This window comes from Aedes albopictus, chromosome 3, assembly GCF_035046485.1.
Source record: "Aedes albopictus strain Foshan chromosome 3, AalbF5, whole genome shotgun sequence".
Classification (NCBI taxonomy): domain Eukaryota; kingdom Metazoa; phylum Arthropoda; class Insecta; order Diptera; family Culicidae; genus Aedes; species Aedes albopictus.
Window position 1 is genome coordinate 89,985,058 of NC_085138.1, and position 24,554 is coordinate 90,009,611.

General features: G+C 47.5%; 2 protein-coding genes across 3 annotated transcripts; both read right to left on the minus strand.

Moving 5' to 3' along the window:
* Window positions 1-960: 960 nt before the first annotated feature.
* Window positions 961-14,766, minus strand: LOC134290278 (uncharacterized). Its single transcript, XM_062857378.1, has 4 exons — window positions 14,338-14,766; window positions 3,984-5,258; window positions 1,563-3,918; window positions 961-1,211 (listed from the first exon to the last, which is right to left on the minus strand). Exons 1-4 carry the CDS (start codon window positions 14,764-14,766, stop codon window positions 961-963), a joined length of 4,311 nt encoding a protein of 1,436 aa, XP_062713362.1.
* On the minus strand, window positions 14,306-22,325 carry LOC134290064 (uncharacterized). Of its 2 annotated transcripts, none has more exons than XR_009998833.1 (2): window positions 14,909-22,325; window positions 14,306-14,849 (listed from the first exon to the last, which is right to left on the minus strand). XR_009998833.1 is itself a non-coding variant. In XM_062857045.1 (2 exons), the coding sequence occupies exon 2, from the start codon at window positions 21,813-21,815 to the stop codon at window positions 15,501-15,503; it is 6,315 nt and encodes a 2,104-aa protein (XP_062713029.1). In that variant the 5' UTR covers window positions 21,816-21,898; window positions 21,958-22,325; the 3' UTR covers window positions 14,306-15,500. The 2 variants fall into 2 exon arrangements, 1 of the variants encoding a protein (XP_062713029.1); XM_062857045.1 differs by having other exon boundaries at window positions 14,306-21,898; window positions 21,958-22,325.
* Window positions 22,326-24,554: the final 2,229 nt, after the last annotated feature.

Here is a 24,554-nt window from a genome sequence, read left to right on the forward strand (position 1 = left end):
CTTGTTTTAGGCAAACCACGTTATTTTTTATACTTTTTTCATCTGGAATCGTTAAAATAAGAATAAAAATGCTTCTTAACATTTGAGTTTACATATTTTTACCATAAAAATTGTACAAAAACACCAAAAAATGGTTTTGGTTACTTTTGATGTAATTTTGACATGTCAAATTTTTGCCCTTTTTACCCTTCTTACACCCATAAGAAGGGTATAGATACCGCTCGAAAAACCGACTTTCGATCCGAGGCCCGCAAGGCCGAGTCTCATATACCAATCAACTCAGCTCGACGAACTGAGCAAATGTGTGTGTGTGTGTGTGTGTGTGTGTGTGTGTGTGTGTGTGTGTGTGTGTGTGTGTGTGTGTGTGTGTGTGTGTGTGTGTGTGTGTGTGTGTGTGTGTGTGTGTGTGTGTGTGTGTGTGTGTGTGTATTTTTTTTTTTTTTTATTCTAGGAGTCCAAAAATCTTCAAAAGACGCTGTGTGGGATTCGAATGTGCGCCTACCCACTAAAAACACTCTCCTAGTTCACCTCCACCTTAAATTCCCCTCCGGTACCACCATGCAGTATTTCTTCGGAGGGGAGGCGTTATGTGCCTTGTGCACCATCACCAATTTGTTATTCTACGCTGTTATTGTTAAAATTTTCTATGCTCTTTCGCTACCTCCATGCTAAGCCATTTAGCTCTTGTTAATTTGTTAGGTTTCGCCAATCAGCAAGCAACATGCGTCATGCTGAACCATTTAGCTCCTGTTAGTAATTTGTTAATTTCCTACATTTTTCGCCATTCAGCGCAGACCCGCCCGAAGGCAGACATCTTCTACGCCTTGCGGACATTACGAACTTACCGGCAGGGTGCCGAAGTCACTCCAGCGATGCCGGTGGGTCCTGTCGTCCGGTTCACTGGCGCTCCGACGACCCATACCGGTGCTACGACGCGTTCTACTCTACTAGCCCTCGGCTCTACTCCGTCAGAGAGTTTCCCGGCGAAGGAATGTCTCCCGAAACCGATCGTTGTTCCTCCCGCCAACTTTGCTGTAGTACAACCATGATCTGAACTACAGTCCTGTTAACTACGTTCCACTTTTCTTCGTCGCTGCACATACGTTCGACGATATTTTCCACATTTACGTCGACGCCGACAATTGCTGCCATTTCTCCTCGCGAATGCGCGAACCTTGGACAACTGAAGATGACGTGCTCCGGTGTTTCTTCTGTGTCCCGACACTCAGGACAGATCGGTGAACTGGCATGGCCGAATCTGTACAAGTACTGCTTAAAGCACCCATGACCAGACAGAAATTGTGTCATGTGGAAGTTAACCTCCCCGTGTGCTCTGGTGATCCACATCGACACGTTGGGAATTAGACGATGAGTCCACCTGCCATTCGCAGCGTTATCCCACTGCTGCTGCCACTTGTGTAGTGTGCTGACTCGCGCTCTCTTCCGAATTCCTCTTGTGCCTCGGTCCCTGTAGCATTCGCTATCTTCTTCCAGTAGAAGGCAGATAGGGATCATCCCGGCTATTACACACACGGTGTCTGACGAGATGGTTCGATACGCACTCGACACTCGCATCGCCATCAGCCTGGACGTACGGTTCAGCTGGGCGCGGTTTCTCCCAGTCTTTAATGCCGACGACCACACTGGGGCTGCGTATCTGACGATGGATGATGATACGCTCGCTAGTAGTCTCCGCTTGCTGCTGATGATCGCAGAGTTGTTAGGCATGATCCGGGATAGTGCCGAGATCACCACCGTGGCCTTCTTGCAGACGTAGTCAACGTGGTTGTTGAAGTTCAGTCGGTCGTCTAGCATCACTCCCAAGTGCCTGACTTCGCGCTTCGAGTCGATAGTACACTCGCCAACCACAATTGTTGCATGCTGCACATTCTTCCGGTTGCTGATGACAACTATCTCAGTCTTGTGGTGAGCTAGAGATAGCTTCTTCTCCCGCATCCAGTCTTCCACCGTGTCTATCGCCTCCGTGGCCAGTACTTCTACTTCCTCTCGTGTTTCTCCGATCACAAGCAGCGCCACGTCATCCGCGAATCCGACGACCTTTACTCCTCTGGGAAGGCTCAGTTTCAAAACCTCATCGTACATGACGTTCCAGAGAGTCGGGCCCAGAATGGATCCCTGTGGAACGCCCGCCGTAATAGCCACACTTCTCTTTCCGGCGTCTGTTTCGTAGATCAATCTGCGGTTCTGGAAATAACTTTTCAGAATCTGGCACAGATACTCAGGTACCCTCAGCCTGTGCAGCGAATCGGCAATTGCTGCCCAGCTGGCACTGTTGAAAGCATTTTTGACGTCTAGGGTGACCACCGCGCAGTAACGGTTTCCCCTTCTCTGTTGCTTCTGCGCCGTCTGCATAGCATCCACAATCGTTCTGATGGCATCTACAGTGCTCCTGCCTTTCCGGAATCCGAACTGCAATTCTGATAGACCGCTCTCACTCTCAGTGTATTTCGTGAGCCTGTTTAGGACCACTCTCTCCAACAATTTACCAACGGTATCCAATAGGCATATCGGCCTATACGCTGATGGGTCGCCGGGAAGTTTCCCAGGCTTTGGCAGTAGCACCAATTTCTGTCGTTTCCAGATGTCAGGGAAACTGCCCTCCTCAATGCAATGTTGTATTGTGCTCCTGAACATATCCGGGTTTTCGTAGATTGCTGCTTTTAGGGCCACGTTTGGTATCCCGTCCGGGCCAGGGGCTCTCTCGATTGGCAAGACTTTCGCTACCGCGATCAGCTCTTCGTTAGTCACCCTGATTTCTTCATCGTGGGTATCCTTATTGACGTACGGTGTGGGCGGCCAGATTGTCGGCTCGTGAATCGGAAACAGTGCCTCGATGATAACTTTCATCTTTTCCGGGCATCTGTCGGGTGGTACCGCAGGACCCTTTATCTTCGACATTGCTACTTTGTACGCACTACCCCATGGATTCATGTTGGCCTTATGACAGAGATTGTCAAGACAGGCTTTCTTGCTGAGCTTGATCGCTTTGTTCAATGCGGCTCTTGCTGCTCTGTAAGGTAACCTACGTTGCTCCCTATCACCGTCATTTCTAGCCCTCTGCATCCTTCTTCTAGCTCGTAAGCACTGTGCTCGCAGATCAGCAATCGTTGGGTTCCACCAGTAGACGGGGTGTCGACTGTTTCTTGGTTTTCCCATCCTTGGCATTGTAGCGTCGCACGCGCGGGATAGTACCGCTACCAGCTCGTCTGCACTGAGGTTCAGTGAATTGCTCTCCAGCCTTAGCGCCTCAACAAACACGTCCTTTTCGAAGTTCGCTGTCCTCCACCTCCGCTCATTTGTTTGTGTCCCACGTGACTCCAGCCGAGCCCTGCCTCCAATATGGTACCGGATGGCTTGATGGTCGCTGTGGGTGTATTCCTCACATACTCTCCAATTTATCGCTCCCATCAGAACAGGACTGCAAAAGGTGACATCGACGATAGACTCTCTACCTTCCCTACGATACGTGCTGGTGCTACCTTCGTTGGCGATGTCTATGTTTAGCTTAGCTAGGGCCTCCAGTAGACTACTTCCTCTTGGGGTTGTGAGACGGCTACCCCATTCGACCGCCCAAGCGTTAAAATCGCCGGCAATGACGACTGGTCTTCGGCCGATTAGCTCCTCGGTTATCCTGTCCAGCATTTGGTTAAACTGCTCTATCGTCCATCTTGGTGGGGCATAGCAGCTACATATAAAAATTCCGTTGATTTTCACAACCACAAAACCTTCATCTGCGCAGTACACCACTTCTTGCACGGGATATCTTCCCGCTGTCCAGACTGCTACTGTTTTCGCCCTATCTGCTGTCCAGTTTCCATCTTCGGGGGGGATTCGGTATGGCTCCGAAATAATAGCAACATCGCAGTTTTGCTCCACAACGGCTTGTCGCAGCAAAAGCTGTGCAGTCTCACAGTGGTTGAGGTTGATTTGGATTACCTCCACTGGGACTTAGTTGCACTCACTTGCTTGAATGCCGGGCATCTTCGGCCACCTGTCGGATGATTGCTGTTCTCTGTGTTTGCGCAGATGAGGCACTTCGGGGACTTCCTGCAATCCTGAGCTTTGTGGCCTTCCTCACCACACCTTCTGCATAGTTTGCTTCTGTCAGGCCCTTTGCAATCTCTTGCCAGATGGCCGTACTCTAGGCATTTGAAACACACTTCCGGTTGCTGAGAGATACTCAGGGGGCACACACACCAGCCTATTTTGATCTTGCCAACTCTTAGTGCCTTATTGGCTGCATCGATCGGTAGTTTGATCGATGCCACCTTCGTGCCAGAAGGTCCGTTTCTTACACGGATGGTCATCCTGGCTTCTCCTAGCTCGCACTGCTCCTTCATAGCTACTTCAACTTCCTGCTCCGATGTGACCTCGTCCAAGTCTTTGCATAGGAGGGTTGCTTCCGGACATAGGGCCCTGACTTCGACCTTATCGCCCATAGCTTTCTCGGTAAGCTCTTTGTAGGAGGAGCTGCTTCCTTTTGGATCCCTTCTTAACTCGAGGATCATTTCCCCATTGCGGGTGCGCCTAATTTTCTTCACGTCTTCCCCTAGCTCCCTAAGGTCCGGATTAGTCCGCATGGTGCGCAGAACTTCCGCGTACGAGTCGTCACTTGTTTTGACGATGAGAGCTTCACCTTTATTTTTTCTCTTTATGAGCTTCCGTTTGTCGGACCTGCTTTTACCGGCCGACTTCGCTTTTCTTTTGCCGACGACCTGCCACGGGGTATGGCCGTCTGTGACGACATTCTCTGCTGGATGGCGTGCACCAGTAACGGGGGCGTCCTTATGTTTCTTGGAGCCACCGGGTCTCACTTCTCCTGGCGATGCCCTTGGTCTCTTCGGCGTGAAAAAGGGTGTAGTTTGCATCCTCTGGGAGATGCTTTCCACCACGCTATTTTTCTCCGCAGTTTTGTTAGTGATCTGCCTTCTCGCTTCCGACGTTCGGCTTGCTTCACTGGCAGTCTTGGCTGCCAAGAGCTCCTTCTCTGCATCTTCGGCTCTCTGTGCCATACTCTTCCACTCTTTAACTGCCGATCCAAGGGCCCCTTGGATCTTAATCACCAACGCTTTGATGTCCTTGTGCACGTTGCTCCGTTTGTCGACGTATTCGTGCAGCTCGTCTACCAGCTTTTTGGCTACTTCTACCCTTGGTAGTTTTGGTACTCTCGACCATGCGCTGTATTGCTGCTGCTGCATCTGTTGGTGCTCCTTCTCTTGCCCTTGTAGCTTTTGCACCTGCTGGGTTTGCGATGGTGGTGTCCTCGCCAACCCAGTTCTGGCAAACGGATTTGCCGCTCCTGCTTCGTTGTTTGTTGTTTGATCTTCCATTCTTCAGGGTCCCCCCTCCGCACCGCTATCACCATCCGTTGTATCTAGTCGCTTTCGTGATCTCTTGGTTATCTATGGATCAGGGAGGCCAAGCGAGGGTTGGACACGTTCCTTCATGGGGTTCATGTCCAGAGCCAGATCAGCGTTAGTCGGGAATGGTTCATCCGAGCCTAGTACGCATCAGAGATGATGTACAGATGATGACCGTATCCGGAGGCTTGCCAAGGTTTTACCGGGACGGAGGCAAACGTGCCATTAGCCCACTCGCCGTTTCAAGTTGGTGTCACCCTACTTTACTCAGGGAGTAGAATAGCACGAGTACCAGCCCATCGTCGCCATCCGATCCGTATTCCGTAACTTGTCCATTGTCGTTTGCGTTGACCAGTATGCCATAATCAGGATGTTACTGGCATCGATCCTGATGTGCCGGTTGGCACTCCGGGTGTTTGGGCTAAGGCACTTTGGAAGCGGTACCAGGTCGCTTGTACGGAGTTGCTTGCAGATGTGTGGCTTTTTATGGGGATCCAACAGAGCCCACTGTTAAAACCCCGCCACATCCTAGGCATCCTCTGCTTGAGCTGTCTGGAAACCAGAAGCTCGGTCACTTCCCAAAGGAAGTGCCAATGGTGGTAATCCACACGGGTGTGTAAACAGTTTTCGCTTAGGAAAAATTCCCAAGCTTCCACCCGACTCGCAGAAGGGGGGGTTTGTCAGGCCCCTGGACTCCTGTCCCTGCTGCCCCAGTGTGTGTGTGTGTATATGTGTGTGTATGTGTGTGTGTGTATGTGTGTATGTGTGTGTGTGTGTGTGTGTGTGTGTGTGTGTGTGTGTGTGTGTGTGTTTTTTTTTTCCTCCCAACCTCCCCAGCAGAGAAAACCGATTGGAAAAACTCTGCTACACCTTGATGCCTCGATCCCCCTGGTACCACTGATATGCGACTGCTTCAGGGGGAGCAATTCGCTCATGCGCTCTTCTGCTACTGTGCTCATGCACTTTTTGTCGCTCCTAATCTGTACTCATACTCATACACGTCTCGTATTTTGCTAACTCCGGTTGGTGTTGGCTCGCCATTAAGCGGACAACATGCTTAGTTTCAAATTTGTTATTCTACACGTTCTAATGTTAGTACCTAACATATCGCCATTCAGCGACACATAGGTACAACATACACACAATTTGTTATTCTAACACCACGCAAGGCATTCGGATCCTACTAACTTGCTCCGAACAGTGTCCTCCCCGTGCCGCCGTTGTGCCATTTAGCACTCCAGCTTTTCGCGCACGACTCGTGTAGTCCCCGACGGTGGATCTACCCTACGCCGACAAAGAGTTCCCCGGCAGTGGAACATCTTCCGAAACCGTTTCTTCCCAGACAGGTGCCGAGGTCTCTCCTGCGATTCCGGTTGGAGACTGGCTTCCGGTTCACAGGCGCCCCGACGACCAAATTCCGGTGCTTCTTCGCGATAGACTCGGTCTAGTCCCCGGCGGTGGACCTAGCCTACTCCGACGGAGAAAAACCCCGGCGGTGGAAGTTCTCCCGATACCGATGCTTCTATCCCGACCAGTAAGGTGCCGAAGTCGGTCCGGCGATTCCGGTTGGTGGTGGACTTCCGGTTCACCGGCGCTCCGACGACCAAAAACCGGTGCCACGTTACGGACGACTCAGTCATGTCCCCGGCGGTGGATCATGCCTACCCGGATCGCGTTCCGCCGCTCTCTGGTCTTCGCGCCACTTCCTCTGCAGCGCGGACAGCACCCTCGTTACTGCTCTGTCGACAGCGTTCCACGTGTTTTCATCGCGACACATCTCTTCGACAATGTTCTCGACTGTCACTCCGCGCAGCAAGACGCGAATTTCTTCGAACCTGGGGCATTCGAAAACGACATGTTCCGGTGTCTCCTCCACGTTAACACACTCCGGGCAAAAGGGCGAAAGAGCGTGCCCAAACCGGTGCAGGTACTTCCTGAAGCAGCCATGGCCGGACAGGAACTGCGTCAGATGGAAGTTCACCTCCCCATGCTTCCTATTCACCCACGCTGACACGCTAGGGATAAGCCGGTGAGTCCACCTGCCATTCGCCGAATTGTCCCACTCTTGCTGCCATTTAGCCAACGAGTTCGCTCTGACTATATCTCTTACGCTCCTGGTACTTCTGCGTTGGTAGCATTCCACGTCTTCGGCGATGGTGATGCAAATGGGCATCATTCCCGCGATAACACATACTGCCTCCGTCGAAATGGTTCTGTACGCGCTGGCGACCCGAGTGGCCATGAGTCGGAATGCGCTGTCTAGCGCTCTTCTATTCCGCTTCGTACTCAGTGCTTCAGCCCATGCTGGGGCACCATACCTGAGTATTGAGCCTGCTACGCTCGCCAGAAGACGCCTCTTACTACTTCGTGGTCCCCCGACGTTCGGCATTATCGTCGCTATAGCATTGACAGCCTTCGCCGCCTTTCCGCAGGCGTAGTCGACGTGCTCCTTGAAGTTAAGTCGATCATCGACCATCACTCCTAGATGCTTCAAAGCTCGTTTCGATGTGATTACGTGCTCTCCGACTACGATCTCCATCGTTTGGACTGCTTTACAGTTGCTGACCAGAAGCACCTCCGTTTTGTGATGGGCAATCTGTAGCTTGACCCCAGTCATCCATCTTTCAACAGTGGACATTGATTCCGTCGCCAGCATTTCAACTTCTTCAAGAGTCTCTCCCATTACCGTCAACACGACGTCGTCTGCGAAGCCCACAATGACGACTCCTTTGGGAAGTTTTAACGACAGTACGCCGTTGTACATGGCATTCCAGAGCGTTGGGCCTAGTATGGACCCTTGTGGAACACCTGCCGTTACTTCTATAGACCTCTGCCCTTCGTTGGTCTCGTACACCAGTACCCTGTTCTGGAAGTAGCTCCGTAAAATCTGGCACAGATAATCGGGAACCCGCATACTGTGTAGCGCTACGGCGATAGCCTCCCAGCTGGCACTGTTAAACGCATTTTTGACGTCTATCGTTACCACAGCGCAGAATCGGTCACCTCTCCGTTTTTTCTTGGACACCTTCTGGGCATTCTCGATGACTAACCGAATCGCATCCACCGTCGATTTTCCCTTACGGAATCCGAATTGCATCGCTGACAGTCCCCTCTCACTTTCGGCGTATTCTGTCAACCTGTTAAGGATGACCTTCTCTAACAGTTTTCCTAGGGTATCCAGCAGGCAGATCGGTCTATACGATCCTGGGTCCCCCGGCGGCTTTCCTGGTTTCGGTAGAAGCACCAACTTTTGAACCTTCCAACCGTCTGGGAAGTAGCCTTCATCCAGGCATTTTTGGAGCACCATCCTGATCATGTCCGGAAACGCCAATATCGCCGTTTTAGCTGCTACGTTCGGGATCCCATCCGGACCGGGAGCTTTCCCGATCTTGAGCCCCTTCGCAATTACCAGCAACTCTGCATTGGATATCCGAGCACCTTCGTTGGGTTCTTCTGTATTCTCTGCGTATGGTGTGGGCGGCCAAAACGTTGGGCCATGGTGCGGAAAAAGACCTTCCACGATCCTCCTTAGTTTGTCCGGGCACATTTCCACGGTTACTGCTGGACCTTTGAGCTTCGATACCACGATTCGGTACGCGTTGCCCCAGGGGTTGGCGTCGGCTTCTCGACACAACTCTTTGTAGCAGTTCGACTTACTCAGCCTTATCTCGCGTTTAAGAGCGGCTCGAGCTCCCCGAAAAACGGTTCGCCTTGCTTCTCTCTCAGCTTCATTTCTGGCCCTCTGGAAACGTCTCCTAGCACGGAGGCAAGCAGCACGGAGGGTACTGATCGTCGCGTTCCACCAATACGCTGGCCGTCTTCTGTTTCTGGGCTCTATCTTCCTCGGCATTGCTATGTCGCATGCCGTAACAATCGCTTCCGTTAGTTCACCTGCATCAAGGGTTGCACCGCCGTATGGCCGCAGCGCCTCGACAAAGACTTCTTTGTCGAAGTCTTTTGTCTTCCACCTTCGTTCGCATGTTCGCGTTCTCCTCGTCGAAGTAGAGGCTCGCCGGCCAATGCTGTAGAGGATCGCCTGGTGATCACTGTTGGAATATTCCTCGCTGACTCTCCAGTTCATGTCTTCCGTAAGCGACGGACTACAGAACGTAACATCGATGATGGATTCACGGCCGTCTCTGCGGAATGTGCTGGCCATACCATCGTTGCAAAGCCTCACATCCAGCTTCACCAGGGCTTCCAGTAGGCTGTACCCCCTAGCATTGGTGAGCCTACCCAAGCAACACACATGTTATAATAAAGTTACTACAGCGCAAGTTTTGGTTGTATAGAAGTTTATTTTACGTAATTCTAACATAGTGTTGAAATAACGTAAAATAAACTTCTATACAACCAAAACTTGCGCTGTCGTAACTTTTATATAACATGTGTGTTACTTGGGTACTACCCCATTCCACGGCCCAGGCGTTGAAATCTCCTCCGATGACTACCGGCTTCCGCCCGACCAGCGTGTCCGTGAGTGCATCCAACATCCTGTTGTACTCTTCATCTGACCACCTTGGAGGTGCATAGCAACTGCAAACGAAGACTTCATTAATTTTGGCAACCACAAAGCCTTCGTATGAACACTCGATCACTTCTTGAATGGGGAATCTACCCATCACCTGTATGGCCGCTATCTGGGATCTGTCCGTCACCCAATTGCCGTTCTCAGGGGGCACCCGATACGGCTCTGCGATGATTGCAACATCGCACTTAGTCTCTGTTGTCGACTGCCACAACAGTTGCTGTGCGACGTCGCAGTGATTGAGGTTGATTTGGGTTATCTCAATCATTGTTGACCTGCCATCGCCTTTTTATAGGCCGGGCACTTAAGGCGAAACTGGAAGCATTTTCTCATTTTTTCGGTTTCTGATTTTTTATTAAATAACGAAGCAATATTTTCAAAATCGGTTTTCGTGCACATGTAGAGCATGGATCAAGGTATCTTCTGAATTTTTTTGAGTTGGAAAATGTTTTCCATTTTTGCAGAAACCATTTTTTTGTGAAATTTTGTTCAAAAATGGTTTCTGCAAAAACGAAAAACATTTTCCACTACAAAAAAAAATCAGAAGATACCTTGATCCATACTCCACATGTGCACGAAAACCGATTTTGAAAATATTGCTTCGTTATTTAATAAAAAATCAAAAACCAAAAAGATAGGATTTGCTTCCAGTTTCGCCTTAAAGCCTCCCGTCTTATGGTCGTTTCCGTCCTCCGGCTTACACAGCATGCACTTGGGTTGGCTCGTGCAGTCCCGAGCAACGTGGCCGTTTCCACCGCAACTCCAGCATCGTCCGGACCTGTCGGGGCCCTTGCAATTTCTCGCCTGATGACCAAACTCCATGCATTTAAAGCATCGCTCCATTTGTTTGGTGGCTCGGGGAGCCAGTCGCAACGAGCATTCCGCCCATCGAATTTTCACCTTGCCAGTTGCTACCAGCTTATTGGCAATATCCACAGGCAATCGGATTGCCGCCGTCTGAGTGCCTCCATACGACTTCCTTATCCGAATCACCATCGGTCCTTCGACGTTGCACTGCTCCTTCAATGCGCGTTTCAGATCATCTTCTGTCGTGATCTCGTCCAGATCCTTGACTTCAACCACCGCCTCCTGTGATAAGGCTCTCACATTGGCCTCGTTCTCCAGGGATTTGGCAACGAGCTCCCTGAACGCCGAGCTCTTAACCGTCGGATCCTTCTTGAGCTCGAACAGCATCTCTCCTTTTTGGGTGCGTCTGGTCTTCACTACGTTTTCGCCCAACACCTTCAACTCCGGGTCCTCCTGCAGTTTCCTAAGCAGAGCAGCGTACGTCGTCTTGTCCTTCGCCTCGACGACCAATGCATCGCCCTTCTTCCTCTCCCTAGGAGGCCGGTGGGTTTCTTTCTTCTTCTGTTCCTTCTTCTTTTCTTCCTTCTTCTTATCTTCTTTTTCCTTTCGCTTTTTCTTCTTCTTCGCCTGCTGGTTCTCCACAGTGCGCCATCCATCATCACTCCGATTGCTGGCACGCTCCCGTTCGCTTCTCTGTTTCTTCGGGACTTCCTCTTCTCCTGGCGTGTCCCTGCCTCGTTTCTCTGAGCGAGTACTCCGGTGGCTCCTCGGCGTCTCCATGTTTTCAGCCGTAGGTCTATCCGTGGCTTCCGCCAGAGACTTCTCGGCTGTTTCCACTCTCAGCTTCAGCGCCTTCTGATCGCGTTCCGCAACTGTAACGGCAGACTTGATGCTCGTCACTAGTTGCTTGATCTTCAGGTGAACGTTGTGCTTGTCTTTGACAAACTCGTACAACTCGTTCACCCTTCTCCTCACTTCGAACAAGCTCGACTCTTGAGCTGTGCCGCTGTTCGAGTTCGGTGTAAGCACTCGCTGATTCAGGAATGCTAGCTCCCGTTGGCTTCCTTGAGGCTCGCTCCGTATCGCGCTACTACTCGTTCTCGCAGCAGTTTCCAGCGGCGTCACTGGTGATCGCTGCATCATTCCACTTCTTCTGAACGCGTCCGCGTTCTCTCCAACTACTTCGGTATAATTTGATGTCTCCATTCTATTGGGTCCCCCCTCCGAGCCGCTATCTCCACCTGCTGTACGTAGTCGCTTTCGTGATCTCTTGGTTGTCTATGAATCAGGGAGGCCAAGCGAGGGTTGAACACGTACCTTCATGGGGTCCGTGTCCAGAGCCAGATCAGCGCAAGTCGGGAGTGTTACATCCGAGCCTAGTACCCATCAAAAATGATGGACAGATGAAGAACGCCTGCCAAGGTTTTACCGGGACGGAGGCAGACGCACCATTAGCCCGCTCGCCGTTTCAAGTAGGTGTCACCCTTCCTTACTCAGGGAGCAGAATGGCACGAATGTCAGCTCATCGTCTTCATCCTATCCGTAATCCGTAGTCCGTTGTCGTTTGCGTTGACCAGTATGCCATAATCAGGATGTTACTGGCATCGATCCTGATGTGCCGGTTGGCACTCCGAGTATTTGGGCTAAGGCACTTTGGAAGCGGTACCAGGTCGCTTGTACAGAGTTGCTTGCGGATGTGTGGCTTTTTATGGAGATCCAACAGAGCCCACTGTTGAAACCCCGCCACATCCTAGGCATCCTCTGCTTGAGCTATCTGGAAACCAGAAGCTCGGTCACTCCCCGAAGGAAGAGCCAAAGGTGGTAATCCACACGGATGTGTGAACGATTTTCGCTTAGGAAGAATTCCCAAGCTGCCACCCGACTCGCAGAAGGGGGGGGGTTCGTCAAGCCCCTGGACTCCTGTCCCTGCTGCCCTGGTGTGTGTGTGTGTGTGTGTGTGTGTATGTGTGTATGTGTGTGTATGCGTATGTTACAAAACAAGTCACGCACGTTTCTCAGCCATCTGATATCCGATTTGGATTCTCTTAGTTGCAAATGAAAGCAACAACATTCTAGTAGAACCCTATTGAATTTTATTACGATCGGACATTTGGTTACCGAGATATCTTTCAAAGAGTACTTTAAAGTAATATAGGTTAGCTTTTTGAGAGATTTTTGACATTTAGCATATTGATGTATATCTCAGCCGTCTGTCAACCGATTTGAATTCTCTTGGCAGCAAATTAAAGCTACAATATCCTAGTAGAACGCTCTGAAATTTTATTTCGACTGGACGTTTGGTTACTGAGATATCCTTCGACGAGTACTTAGGAGTTATACAACTAAACTTTTTGAGATTTTTAACAAAGTTTAACATACAAAATATCTCAGCCGTGTGTCAATCGATTTGAGTTCTCTTGGCACCAAATGAAAGCTACAACATCCTAGTAGATTGCCCAGAAATTTTATGTCGATTGGACATTTGGTTACTGAGATATCTTTCGAAGAGTACTTAGGAATTATACAACTAAACTTTTTGAGATTTTTAACAAGGTTTATCATATTAAATATCTCAGCCGTGTGTCAATCGATTTGGGTTCCCTTGGCACCAAATGAAAGCTACAACATCCTAGTAGATTTCCCAGAAATTTTATTAGGATTAGACATTTGGTTACAGAGATATCTTTCGAAGAGTACTTAGGATTTATACAACTAAACTTTTTGAGATTTTTTGACCAAGTGTATCATAATAAATATCTCAGCCGTCTGTCAATCGATTTCGGTTCTCCTGGCACCGAATGAAAGCTATAACATCCTAGTAGAACCCTATACAATTTTATTAGGATTAGACATTTGGTTATTGTTAAAAAACGGCTTCGCAGTACGGTTTTTCCCGCTACTCGACTGGAAGGAATAACTTTATTTAAACAAACATCTGTCGAATGAATTCAATGATCACTTACAAATTAGTTTCCTTACTATCCAGATAGATCCAATCCTGATTCCAGTAACAGATTCTGAGGTTAGGTAAGCTATAGTAATATAAAATTCTGATTAAACTCAGGTCTAAATGTTCAATAATCCGTACTTACTTATGTTTTATCTTGATCGTTAATCAGAATATTCCATAACTTAACAATAGATTTATCCATTTGTTAATCGATTCAAGATCTTTTCGCAGTTAACAAAAGATACAATATTCCAGAATATGTAAGCTATTTTCAAAAATTTCATACAAGATTCTAGAAGGTGTCTGGCTATTCTGGTAGTTTAGTCAATGGTCCATGATGCTATTTTGGAAACCAATCCACTAGATGCCAAATCCACAATATTTTATAGAACTTTTGGTCCATCACACAAAATAAATATGTTAAATACAAATAATACAACAATAGTTTTAATAAGTGTAAGAAGGGTTCTGTTCACCATAGGTGGATTAAATCGGGTTTTTACATAATATTCATGAAATTTCTTCTTGCTATCCCCATACATTGTTTTGCACACTTCCATTATTTGTGTTTCAGGCGAAAAAAGTATCGTATTTGATCCTTATAAGTTTTTTACAAGGGTCCAAACTTTCTTCGCTGGAGTATCTACCGATTGATTGATCCACGCTCTTACCTCGCTTCTATAACTTTGACGGCTCCTAGCACTGTGTCGGCTCCTAAAGCTAGAAGTGCTGCCTCTAAGCTGCTTGTCCGACTGAATCTCAGCCTCCAGCTGATGCTTCTCGGCTAGAAAAGCTCGCTCGCGTTCAGCTTGCTGCAGTAGAAGGCGATCTTCCAGCGCCTTAGATTCTTCTAGCTGCCTCAACCGCAAACGGGCATTCGAGCTTCCGGAGCTGACCGAAATCGCTGAGCTGTTAGTGCCGTCGTCCCGGCTGGAGCAATATCCACAATGCCATGGCTTGTTGCAGATAGAGGCTTGAACTCCTGCACAGGTGTAGTGGAACCAAGTTCCACAAATATCGCATGCAACCATATCGTCGGCATGGTCCGGCCGATTGCATGCCTTGCAGTGGTTGACAGACTGCATCGCTGCACTGCTCATTACTGGCTGGAACCTGATTGGATGCAGTAATTTTCGAGGATGTTAAAAAACGGCTTCGCAGTACGGTTTTTCCCGCTACTCGACTGGAAGGAATAACTTTATTTAAACAAACATCTGTCGAATGAATTCAATGATCACTTACAAATTAGTTTCCTTACTATCCAGATAGATCCAATCCTGATTCCAGTAACAGATTCTGAGGTTAGGTAAGCTATAGTAATATAAAATTCTGATTAAACTCAGGTCTAAATGTTCAATAATCCGTACTTACTTATGTTTTATCTTGATCGTTAATCAGAATATTCCATAACTTAACAATCACGACTAACTATTTGTTTTACTGTAATTTTAGGAATACATTGTAGGTTTAGATTTAAGGCATGTGCATGTTTTAGAATAGGTTCAATTTGCATGGATAAATCATAGAAATAATCTAGGAAATAATCAAATTATACAATTATACCAACCTCAAACTATTAGAAATTCACGCTATCGATTAAGTAGTCTGATAATTCAATTATTTATAGTAGAAATAATACAAGTTATTGCAAATTAAATTATTCATTAACTCTACGGTCTTGTGGTAATGTTTTCATTTGCTATTTGCTCTCGTGGTTCAATGCTGTCATCGATATGTCACGGTTGACGTTCAACGCAACGTCCCGCCGCCTCCATGTAGAGCAGATCCAAAGGGCCTATCATTCGTATTCCGCAACACCCCGACCCGTAATGCCTTACCTTTGAACGGCCTTACCACTCTGCAGAACGTCCAACAAAGCTACTTTGATCGCTGGTCTCTGGTATAATCCTGATGCTGTCTGGACATCAACCTTCCTGACCTGACCATCACTCGCTGTGTAGACCTTCACAATACGACCTCGAAGCCATCCGTTACGAACCGTCTCGTCTACGATGATTACCGGATCGTCAACTTGGAGCGGGCGGACATCGTTGAACCACTTGGTCCGACGTGCTATGGTAGGAAGATAGCCTTGAATCCACCGCTTCCAAAACTGGTTTAAAAGTTGTTGCATCAGTTTCCAATTTACTCTTAAGGAGATCTCTTCAGATATTGGTATTCTCGATGCAGTGTTGGCGCCACTCGAACTCATCAGCAAGAAGTTGTAGGGGGTAATTGCTTCTTCTGTAGAGTCTTCTAGCGGCACGAAAGTCAACGGATGGGAGTTGACAATCATTTCAGCTTCTGTCAAAAAGGTCGCCAGCTCCTCATCGTTCAAGTGTTGCTTATGGTGTAAAGATTTGAACGCGTCTTTGATTGAGCGTACCTTTCGCTCCCACACACCACCCATGTGGGGAGCAGAGGGCGGGTTGAAAATCCACTCGATTTCAGCATTGGTGAATGAATTGGCCAGTTCCCGATTGATAGTTTTGATCTCATCGGCAATCTCGCGAGCAGCTCCCCGAAAATTGGTACCGTTATCACTAAATATCTGTTGCGGTGCACCTCTTCGGGATATGAAACGGCGGATTGTCAGTCTACACGATTCCGTTGACAACGTATGCACTACTTCAACATGTACCGCTCGTATGGTTAAACATGTAAATAGTGCCACCCACCGTTTCTCATTACATCGCCGCCGCTTCACAATCAAAGGCCCGAAATAATCCAAGCCGGTAAAGGTAAACGGACGAACATAAGGCGCTACTCTTGGATGTGGTAGAGTAGCCATCTTTGGCTCAGCAGGTTTCGCTCGGTAGACTTTGCACCACATACATTGTTTCACGACCTTCTTCACTTCAGAACGAATCTTGGGGATGTAATACCGTTGGCGCAGTTCATTGACAACAGTGTCGACGTTCGCGTGTCCGTAGCGTTGATGATGTTCAAGAATCAAGAGCTTGGTGACATGATGACCCCTAGGAACTATCACCGGATTTTGGAATTCTGCCGAGTAATACAGCGAAACTTCGTTGATCCGACTACTCATCCGCAACACACCTTTGTCATCTAGAAATGGTGACAACTTTCGAATGCAGCTGCTCTTGTTCAGCGGCTTGCGTTCGTAACTGGGCATCTCACAATTCTTACGCAGAATGGATACCTCTTCGGGGTATTCTGCGCCTTGTATAACTCGCCACAAACTTGCCTCTGCTGCTACGTAATCTCGCTGCTCCAAAACTGCAATCCTACTGCCAGTCGTTTCTCGGTGAGGAGTTCGGCAGCGATGGACGAAGTGATGCAGGTAGCTCAGGTTCTTCACTAGATCCTTCCAGCGAGAAAACTTTCCGAAATCGTTAGTTGAGTCGCACACTGCAACGTGGTGTTGAACAGCTTTAGTCTCTTCCTGAGGCTCTGCGTATTTGGCCGGTTGACGCGGCCACTCCTTTTCCGCTCGATGTAGAAATGCTGGTCCCGTGAACCACGGACTATCTGGATCGAAACACGGACCGCTTCCCCACTTGGTACCCTTGTCGGCGACATTCAGGTTTGTTGGGACGTAGTGCCATTCATCGATACTTGTTTCTGACTGAATCTCAGCAACCCGAAAAGCAACGAATTGCCGGAACTTCCGAGGATCTGCTCTCAACCAAGCGAGAACGGTCGTTGAATCAGTCCACATGTAGCGTTTCTGGACTGGTATGGAGTGATTCTCCTGGATGCTCCTTAGAAGTCTCACTCCAATCACCGCAGCGCACAGTTCGTTTCTTGGAACCGATTGAGGTTTTAGAGGTGTAACTTTCGTCTTCGCGGCTACTAGGGCACAGCGTGGTGAACCTTCGTCGGAAATCCTGAAGTACGCTGCAGCACAGTATGCCATTAGGCTGGCATCAACGAAGATATGGAGTTCGAGAGAATCGTAGCTGTCCGGGTGGTAATTCGGGAAATAACACCTTGGAATTCGAACCTGTCTCAGATGCGGAGCCAATCGAACCCATCGCTGCCAATTCTCAAAAACATCTGTCGTCACAGGATCGTCCCAACTAACACCGGATCTCCAAACATCCTGAATCAAAATTTTTCCGTGCACTGTATACGTAGCTACGATCCCGATGGGGTCAAAATGGCTCATTATGACCCGGAGAACTTGTCTTTTTGTGGGGACGATGCTTCCGGATAATAACGGATGAAGATCTTCACGGAACTGGGTTTCAAATTCGAACATGTCATCCTTGGGATCCCATGTCATCCCCAAAACACGTTCGGCAACCGTAGACTTCTCAACTGAAAAGCATCTTGCAGTATCGTTGCTGTCGACCCCGACCCGTCGAAGTACCTCATCAGAATTAGACTGCCAGTTGCGAATCTCGAATCCAGCTTTATCGAAGATCAAGCGCACTTCTTTCACGATCCTCACAGTTTCATCTACCGTGTCTCTGCTGTCCAGAAAGTCGTCAACGTATGTACAGTTGATGATCGCCGCCGCCGCTTCTGGAAACGTTTCCTCAAAGTCCTTGGCGTTGGTGTTTTTAACATGCTGCGCCAAACACGGGGAGCACGATGCGCCGAAGATAACGACGTCCATGACGTACACCGTTGGCGCTTGCTCGGGATCGATTCGAAATAAGAATCTTTGGGCTTGGCGGTCCCTTTCCTTGACCAGCAGTTGGTGAAACATTTGGCGGACATCACCAACTGCAACGTACTGCCGTTGACGAAATCCACAGATGACCTTGAGCAGTGGGGTTAGAAGATCTGGCCCGACCAGTAACATGGAGTTGAGTGACACATCTCCTACACGGGCCGCTGCGTCCCACACGATGCGAAGTTTCTCAGGTTTGCGAGGATTCTGGACGATACCTAGGGGAAGGTACCAGACGTGACGTGGATCAGACTGCTGTAACTCGTCCTCGGTAGCAATATGAGCATAACCGCGCTGCAGATACTCGTCGATCTGCTCTGCTACCTTCATTTTCAGCGCTGGATTTTTGGCAAATTTCTTTTCCAAACAGATTGAGCGACGTTCAGCCATTCTGTAGCTAGAAGGGAACTCGAAATCGTCGCTCTTCCATAGGAGGCCGCATTCGAACCTGCCAGACTCGGTCCGCTTTGTGGACTGCATCAAAATCTGCCGAGCTCGTTGATCTTCGGAAGACTCTAAAGGTGGCAAAGGGTTCACACCGAGCGACTCCACTGCGAAGTAGTCGTTAACAAGCTTGTGGAGAGACTCGTCTGCGCTACAGTTGCACATGTGGAACATCACGTGATCGGTATGTGGCATTCCTCGGTGTCCACCTCCGAATATTGTCCACCCAAGTCGCGTTTTGGCTGCTATCGGTTCTCTGCTACGCCTCTCGCGTTTGTCCAACGTTAACTTCAGCGCGGCGTTATCCAGACCTATGAGAATACGAGGAACTGCATTCGAAAAACTTCGAACAGGAAGACCTTTCAAATGCGGAAATAGTTTGGAGAGTTCTTCATAATCCAGGCTTTGTTGCGGTAGGTCCAGGTGCGGTATTGTTTGGACCCCTGATATGGCGTAATCTGGTCCACCGTTGACACCGGAAATGCGCAACTCCACTTGCCTAGATGACGGTTCCTTCCTGGTAACGCTCCCTGTCCACTGGATGCATAGCGAACTGATATTCCCGTTCAGCCCAAGTTCATCAGCAATAGCTTCTTCCATCAGCGTGACATTCGATCCATCGTCCAGGAATGCGAAGGTTGAGACGGACTTGCCATTGCTGGAGAGGGTGACAGGAATCACCTTGAATAACACGCCGGCTTGGCGAGAACAGTGAGCCGAGATAATTCCTGACGGGCCTGCATGCTCAGCATTGTTTGGTTTGGTGTTCGCAGGATGGAGCAGTCTATGATGAGGTTCCTTACATCCGTTGGTTTCACAGATTTGCTTTGATCTGCACGGCCACTTTCCGTGGCTTCCCAGGCAACGTTGGCATAGTTTAAGCTGATCGACGAGACGCTTCCTTTGCTCCATACCGAAGCCAATGAATTTATCGCAGGTACGGAGCTTATGGTCACTATTATTACACGCAGGGCACGGTTTAGGGACATACGATTCGGATTTTGGATGATATTCCTTTTTCGGGCTCGATACCGGGGAGCTCCTCTTCTCCTCCACGGTGTGCGCGTTAATGAACCCCCCTTTCTCCTTCTTACTTCTTCGGTACTCGTCCGAATGCGAATCAGTAGGCAGCGACACTTTGCACGCAGCAGTTTTGATGGATGTGACGTAATCACTGAAGGCCCTCAGCGAGACCTGCGGTACCCTTTGCGTATGAAGACCCCATTCAAGGCGAAGACTAGGAGGTAGTTTCCCTACCAATTCTGACAGCAGCATCGGGTTCGACAGGTGGTCTTGCAAATTCGCCCCGTCAATGAAGGTTACCAGGTTTCTGACCTCCCTTCCGAAACTGATTAGCGTCTCAAGCTTGTTGACATTGGGCGGAGGTGCGTGTCGAATTTTGACCAGCAGACAATGAACTAGCTGTTCCGGTCGGCCACATTCGTCGCGAAGAGTTTCAATGATCTCTGGGATCGCCGTCGGCAGAGTTAGTATGCTCTGGACTTTCTCCCTAGCAGCGCCAACCAAGCTTTTTTGTAGCCTGGCCAGATTCTCGTCTGGTTGAATCCCACACATGGCCGTCGTGGACTCAAACGCGTTTATAAACATTGGCCACTCAAGAGGATCACCTGAAAATTTAGGCAACTCACGTGATACCACTTGTCGTGCAGCCAACTGCTGTGCGCTCAATATGCCTTCAGCAGCCTGTGCTCGGTGGAAGCTCGAAGCTTGACCAAAAAGTGTCTGCTGATTAGAATGTCCTGCTGGATCGAGTTGTGGTTCCGATGCGTAGGTTCCTGCTACATTTCCCACAGTTGTACTCGATTGCTGGAGTGGCACCGATTCTGTTGACCATCGAGGGTACGACGGTTGGTAGAAATTCATCGGGTGAGAAGCGCCGATCGGTTGCACAACGGGAATCTGGTTTGCAGTTGGGAAATACTGCTGGTTGTCGACGAAAGTCACACTTGCGTTTCGTGGCCACTGTGCTGGAAACGAAGAGGCGTTCTGGTTCAGTGTTGGAGGAAAGGGCTGACCAGTTTGTTGACCACACGGCTGGAACCGTTGATGAATTTGGTGCTGCATCCTGGGTAGCTGAGCATCTGGCAGCTGAGCTTGACTTCCACAGCGTACACGGGCAGAAACGTGACTTCCCAAAGGATTCGAACCTGAAAGCACTGGCTGCTTCGGACCTGACAGAACGGTCGGTGGAAGTTGCCGGTTAGGCTGATGCAGTGGGTGTTGTTTCTGCTGTTCTTGGTGGACGACGTTGCTAAGCGGAACTGAACACGACTGCTCAGGAGGATGAATAGTTGTGCAGTTTGTCATTGTTTTCGGTGGGTCGCTGTTAGCTACTGACACGACGGGTGCGACGACTGACGGCAAATCACTTGGTGGGAGAATCGATGTGACCTGGCCAACGTTGGGGTGCACGAATGGAGGTTGATTGGCAAGACCCTGGGTTACCATCGGATGATCGAGAGAAGAAACCGGCTGAGCTGATACCGTTTGTTCTTCTGGTACCGCTAGAACCACGTTCCCAGTGGAAACAATAGGTGTCGATGTTGACGCCCCTGGTTGATGATCCACCGTCTTCGCTGGAGTATCTACCGATTGATTGATCCACGCTCTTACCTCGCTTCTATAACTTTGACGGCTCCTAGCACTGTGTCGGCTCCTAAAGCTAGAAGTGCTGCCTCTAAGCTGCTTGTCCGACTGAATCTCAGCCTCCAGCTGATGCTTCTCGGCTAGAAAAGCTCGCTCGCGTTCAGCTTGCTGCAGTAGAAGGCGATCTTCCAGCGCCTTAGATTCTTCTAGCTGCCTCAACCGCAAACGGGCATTCGAGCTTCCGGAGCTGACCGAAATCGCTGAGCTGTTAGTGCCGTCGTCCCGGCTGGAGCAATATCCACAATGCCATGGCTTGTTGCAGATAGAGGCTTGAACTCCTGCACAGGTGTAGTGGAACCAAGTTCCACAAATATCGCATGCAACCATATCGTCGGCATGGTCCGGCCGATTGCATGCCTTGCAGTGGTTGACAGACTGCATCGCTGCACTGCTCATTACTGGCTGGAACCTGATTGGATGCAGTAATTTTCGAGGATGTTAAAAAACGGCTTCGCAGTACGGTTTTTCCCGCTACTCGACTGGAAGGAATAACTTTATTTAAACAAACATCTGTCGAATGAATTCAATGATCACTTACAAATTAGTTTCCTTACTATCCAGATAGATCCAATCCTGATTCCAGTAACAGATTCTGAGGTTAGGTAAGCTATAGTAATATAAAATTCTGATTAAACTCAGGTCTAAATGTTCAATAATCCGTACTTACTTATGTTTTATCTTGATCGTTAATCAGAATATTCCATAACTTAACAATCACGACTAACTATTTGTTTTACTGTAATTTTAGGAATACATTGTAGGTTTAGATTTAAGGCATGTGCATGTTTTAGAATAGGTTCAATTTGCATGGATAAATCATAGAAATAATCTAGGAAATAATCAAATTATACAATTATACCAACCTCAAACTATTAGAAATTCACGCTATCGATTAAGTAGTCTGATAATTCAATTATTTATAGTAGAAATAATACAAGTTATTGCAAATTAAATTATTCATTAACTCTACGGTCTTGTGGTTTTGTTTTCATTTGCTATTTGCTCTCGTGGTTCAATGCTGTCATCGATATGTCACGGTTGACGTTCAACGCAACGTCCCGCCGCCTCCATGTAGAGCAGATCCAAAGGGCCTATCATTCGTATTCCGCAACAGTTATCGAGATATCTTTCAACGAGTACTTGGGAGTAATACAGGTTAACCTTTTAAGAGATTTTTGACCAAGTGTATCATAATAAATATCTCAGCCGTCTGTCAACCGATTTGGGTTCTCTTAGCACCAAATGAAAGATACAGTATCCTTGTAAAAGGTCCTGAAATTTTATTTCGATTGGACATTTGGTTACTGAGACATCTTTCGAAGAGTATTTCAATAAATTCCTTTTTTTATTATTATATTCGCTTGTTATCTTGCATGAGCTTTTGACCAGTCTATGGGAAATTCTTGTTCAATAATGCTATAATGCTGACCTCATATAAAGTGTGTACTAGCAGGTTATTGTTTTCAATAAAATTATAAATAACAAATTACAAATAAACAGGAATTCTATGAAAACTAACAATATGTTAAATAAAAGCTTTGAATTTATATATTGTTGAAAAAATGCAGGAACTGAACAGCCAAAATAACTAGCTAATTCCAAAACCACTGATTAAGAGATATTAGACAAAGTGTATCTCGCTGATTTTCTTATCCATTTGTTAATCGATTCAAGATCTTTTCGCAGTTAACAAAAGATACAATATTCCAGAATATGTAAGCTATTTTCAAAAATTTCATACAAGATTCTAGAAGGTGTCTGGCTATTCTGGTAGTTTAGTCAATGGTCCATGATGCTATTTTGGAAACCAATCCACTAGATGCCAAATCCACAATATTTTATAGAACTTTTGGTCCATCACACAAAATAAATATGTTAAATACAAATAATACAACAATAGTTTTAATAAGTGTAAGAAGGGTTCTGTTCACCATAGGTGGATTAAATCGGGTTTTTACATAATATTCATGAAATTTCTTCTTGCTATCCCCATACATTGTTTTGCACACTTCCATTATTTGTGTTTCAGCTGAAAAAAGTATTGTATTTGATCCTTATAAGTTTTTTACAAGGGTCCAAACTTCTGAGGCATGTGTGGGGTAAAATGCCCACCCCTAGGTAATTACATTAAAAAAGACATTTAGATCCAAATGTTGGCATAAATTGTATTGAACACAAATAAGAACCATACAATAGCACTTTTGCATTAAAAATAAGTTCACTAATCACACATCCGATGGTCATTTTGCGAAATTGTTGATAAAACAGCTCATTATGCGTTTAAATGGTATTGACCCATAATTACAGGTGATCCATAATTATTTAATGACTGTATACCGTTCACGAACAATGAAACTTGATAATAAAACATGCACGTAAGTATATGTGCACAATTTGGCATCCTGGCATTAGCTGTAGCTAGTGGCGCGTTTTACCCCGCATTAAAACTAAAATGCCAAAAATCGAACTCTTTTTTTCGAATTTGAATTTTTGAGTAGTTAACAATAAAACTGGTTCATGGTTTCTTCCATTTGGAAGGAAACATGTTGATGCTTCATACTTGTGTCAAAAAATTGTGTATTATGAAGTGTTTCGTGTTCAAAATTGGACCCTTCCTTAACGTGGGCGTCTTACCCCCAGTTCCCCTACCTGTTGGTGGGGCCGATGTTTCTGCCCGCCGCCACTGTGGATTTCAACGGTGCTCATCTCACAACCGTGGGAGAGACTGCGAATTGGTATACTTTTTGTTTACTTTTATTATCTTCGACCATCAGTACCAAATACAATACGTGTGTGAAGTTTTTCGCTTTCTCCACTCACGTAGTCCGATTTTTCCCAGTTTACCCGGTCTCAATCCTGGTCCGCCGCATAGCTTCTTCCGTCGGAAGTTCCAACACAATCAACACATCAATCATATTTTACTTAATACGTGATTCAATGGCTCATTCGAAAATAAATTTTATTAAGAATTTTTGTCTGATACCAAGTGCTCTGAAACGAGTTACAGGGGCCATTTACCAAAGTTCTCCTTAAATTTGGAATGTATTTGTTGGAAATATTTGGAATCGACTCGTACTTGTTGGCGCAAAAATTCAAAAATTCCAACTTCCAAAATATTTTTCTTTTATAAATAAT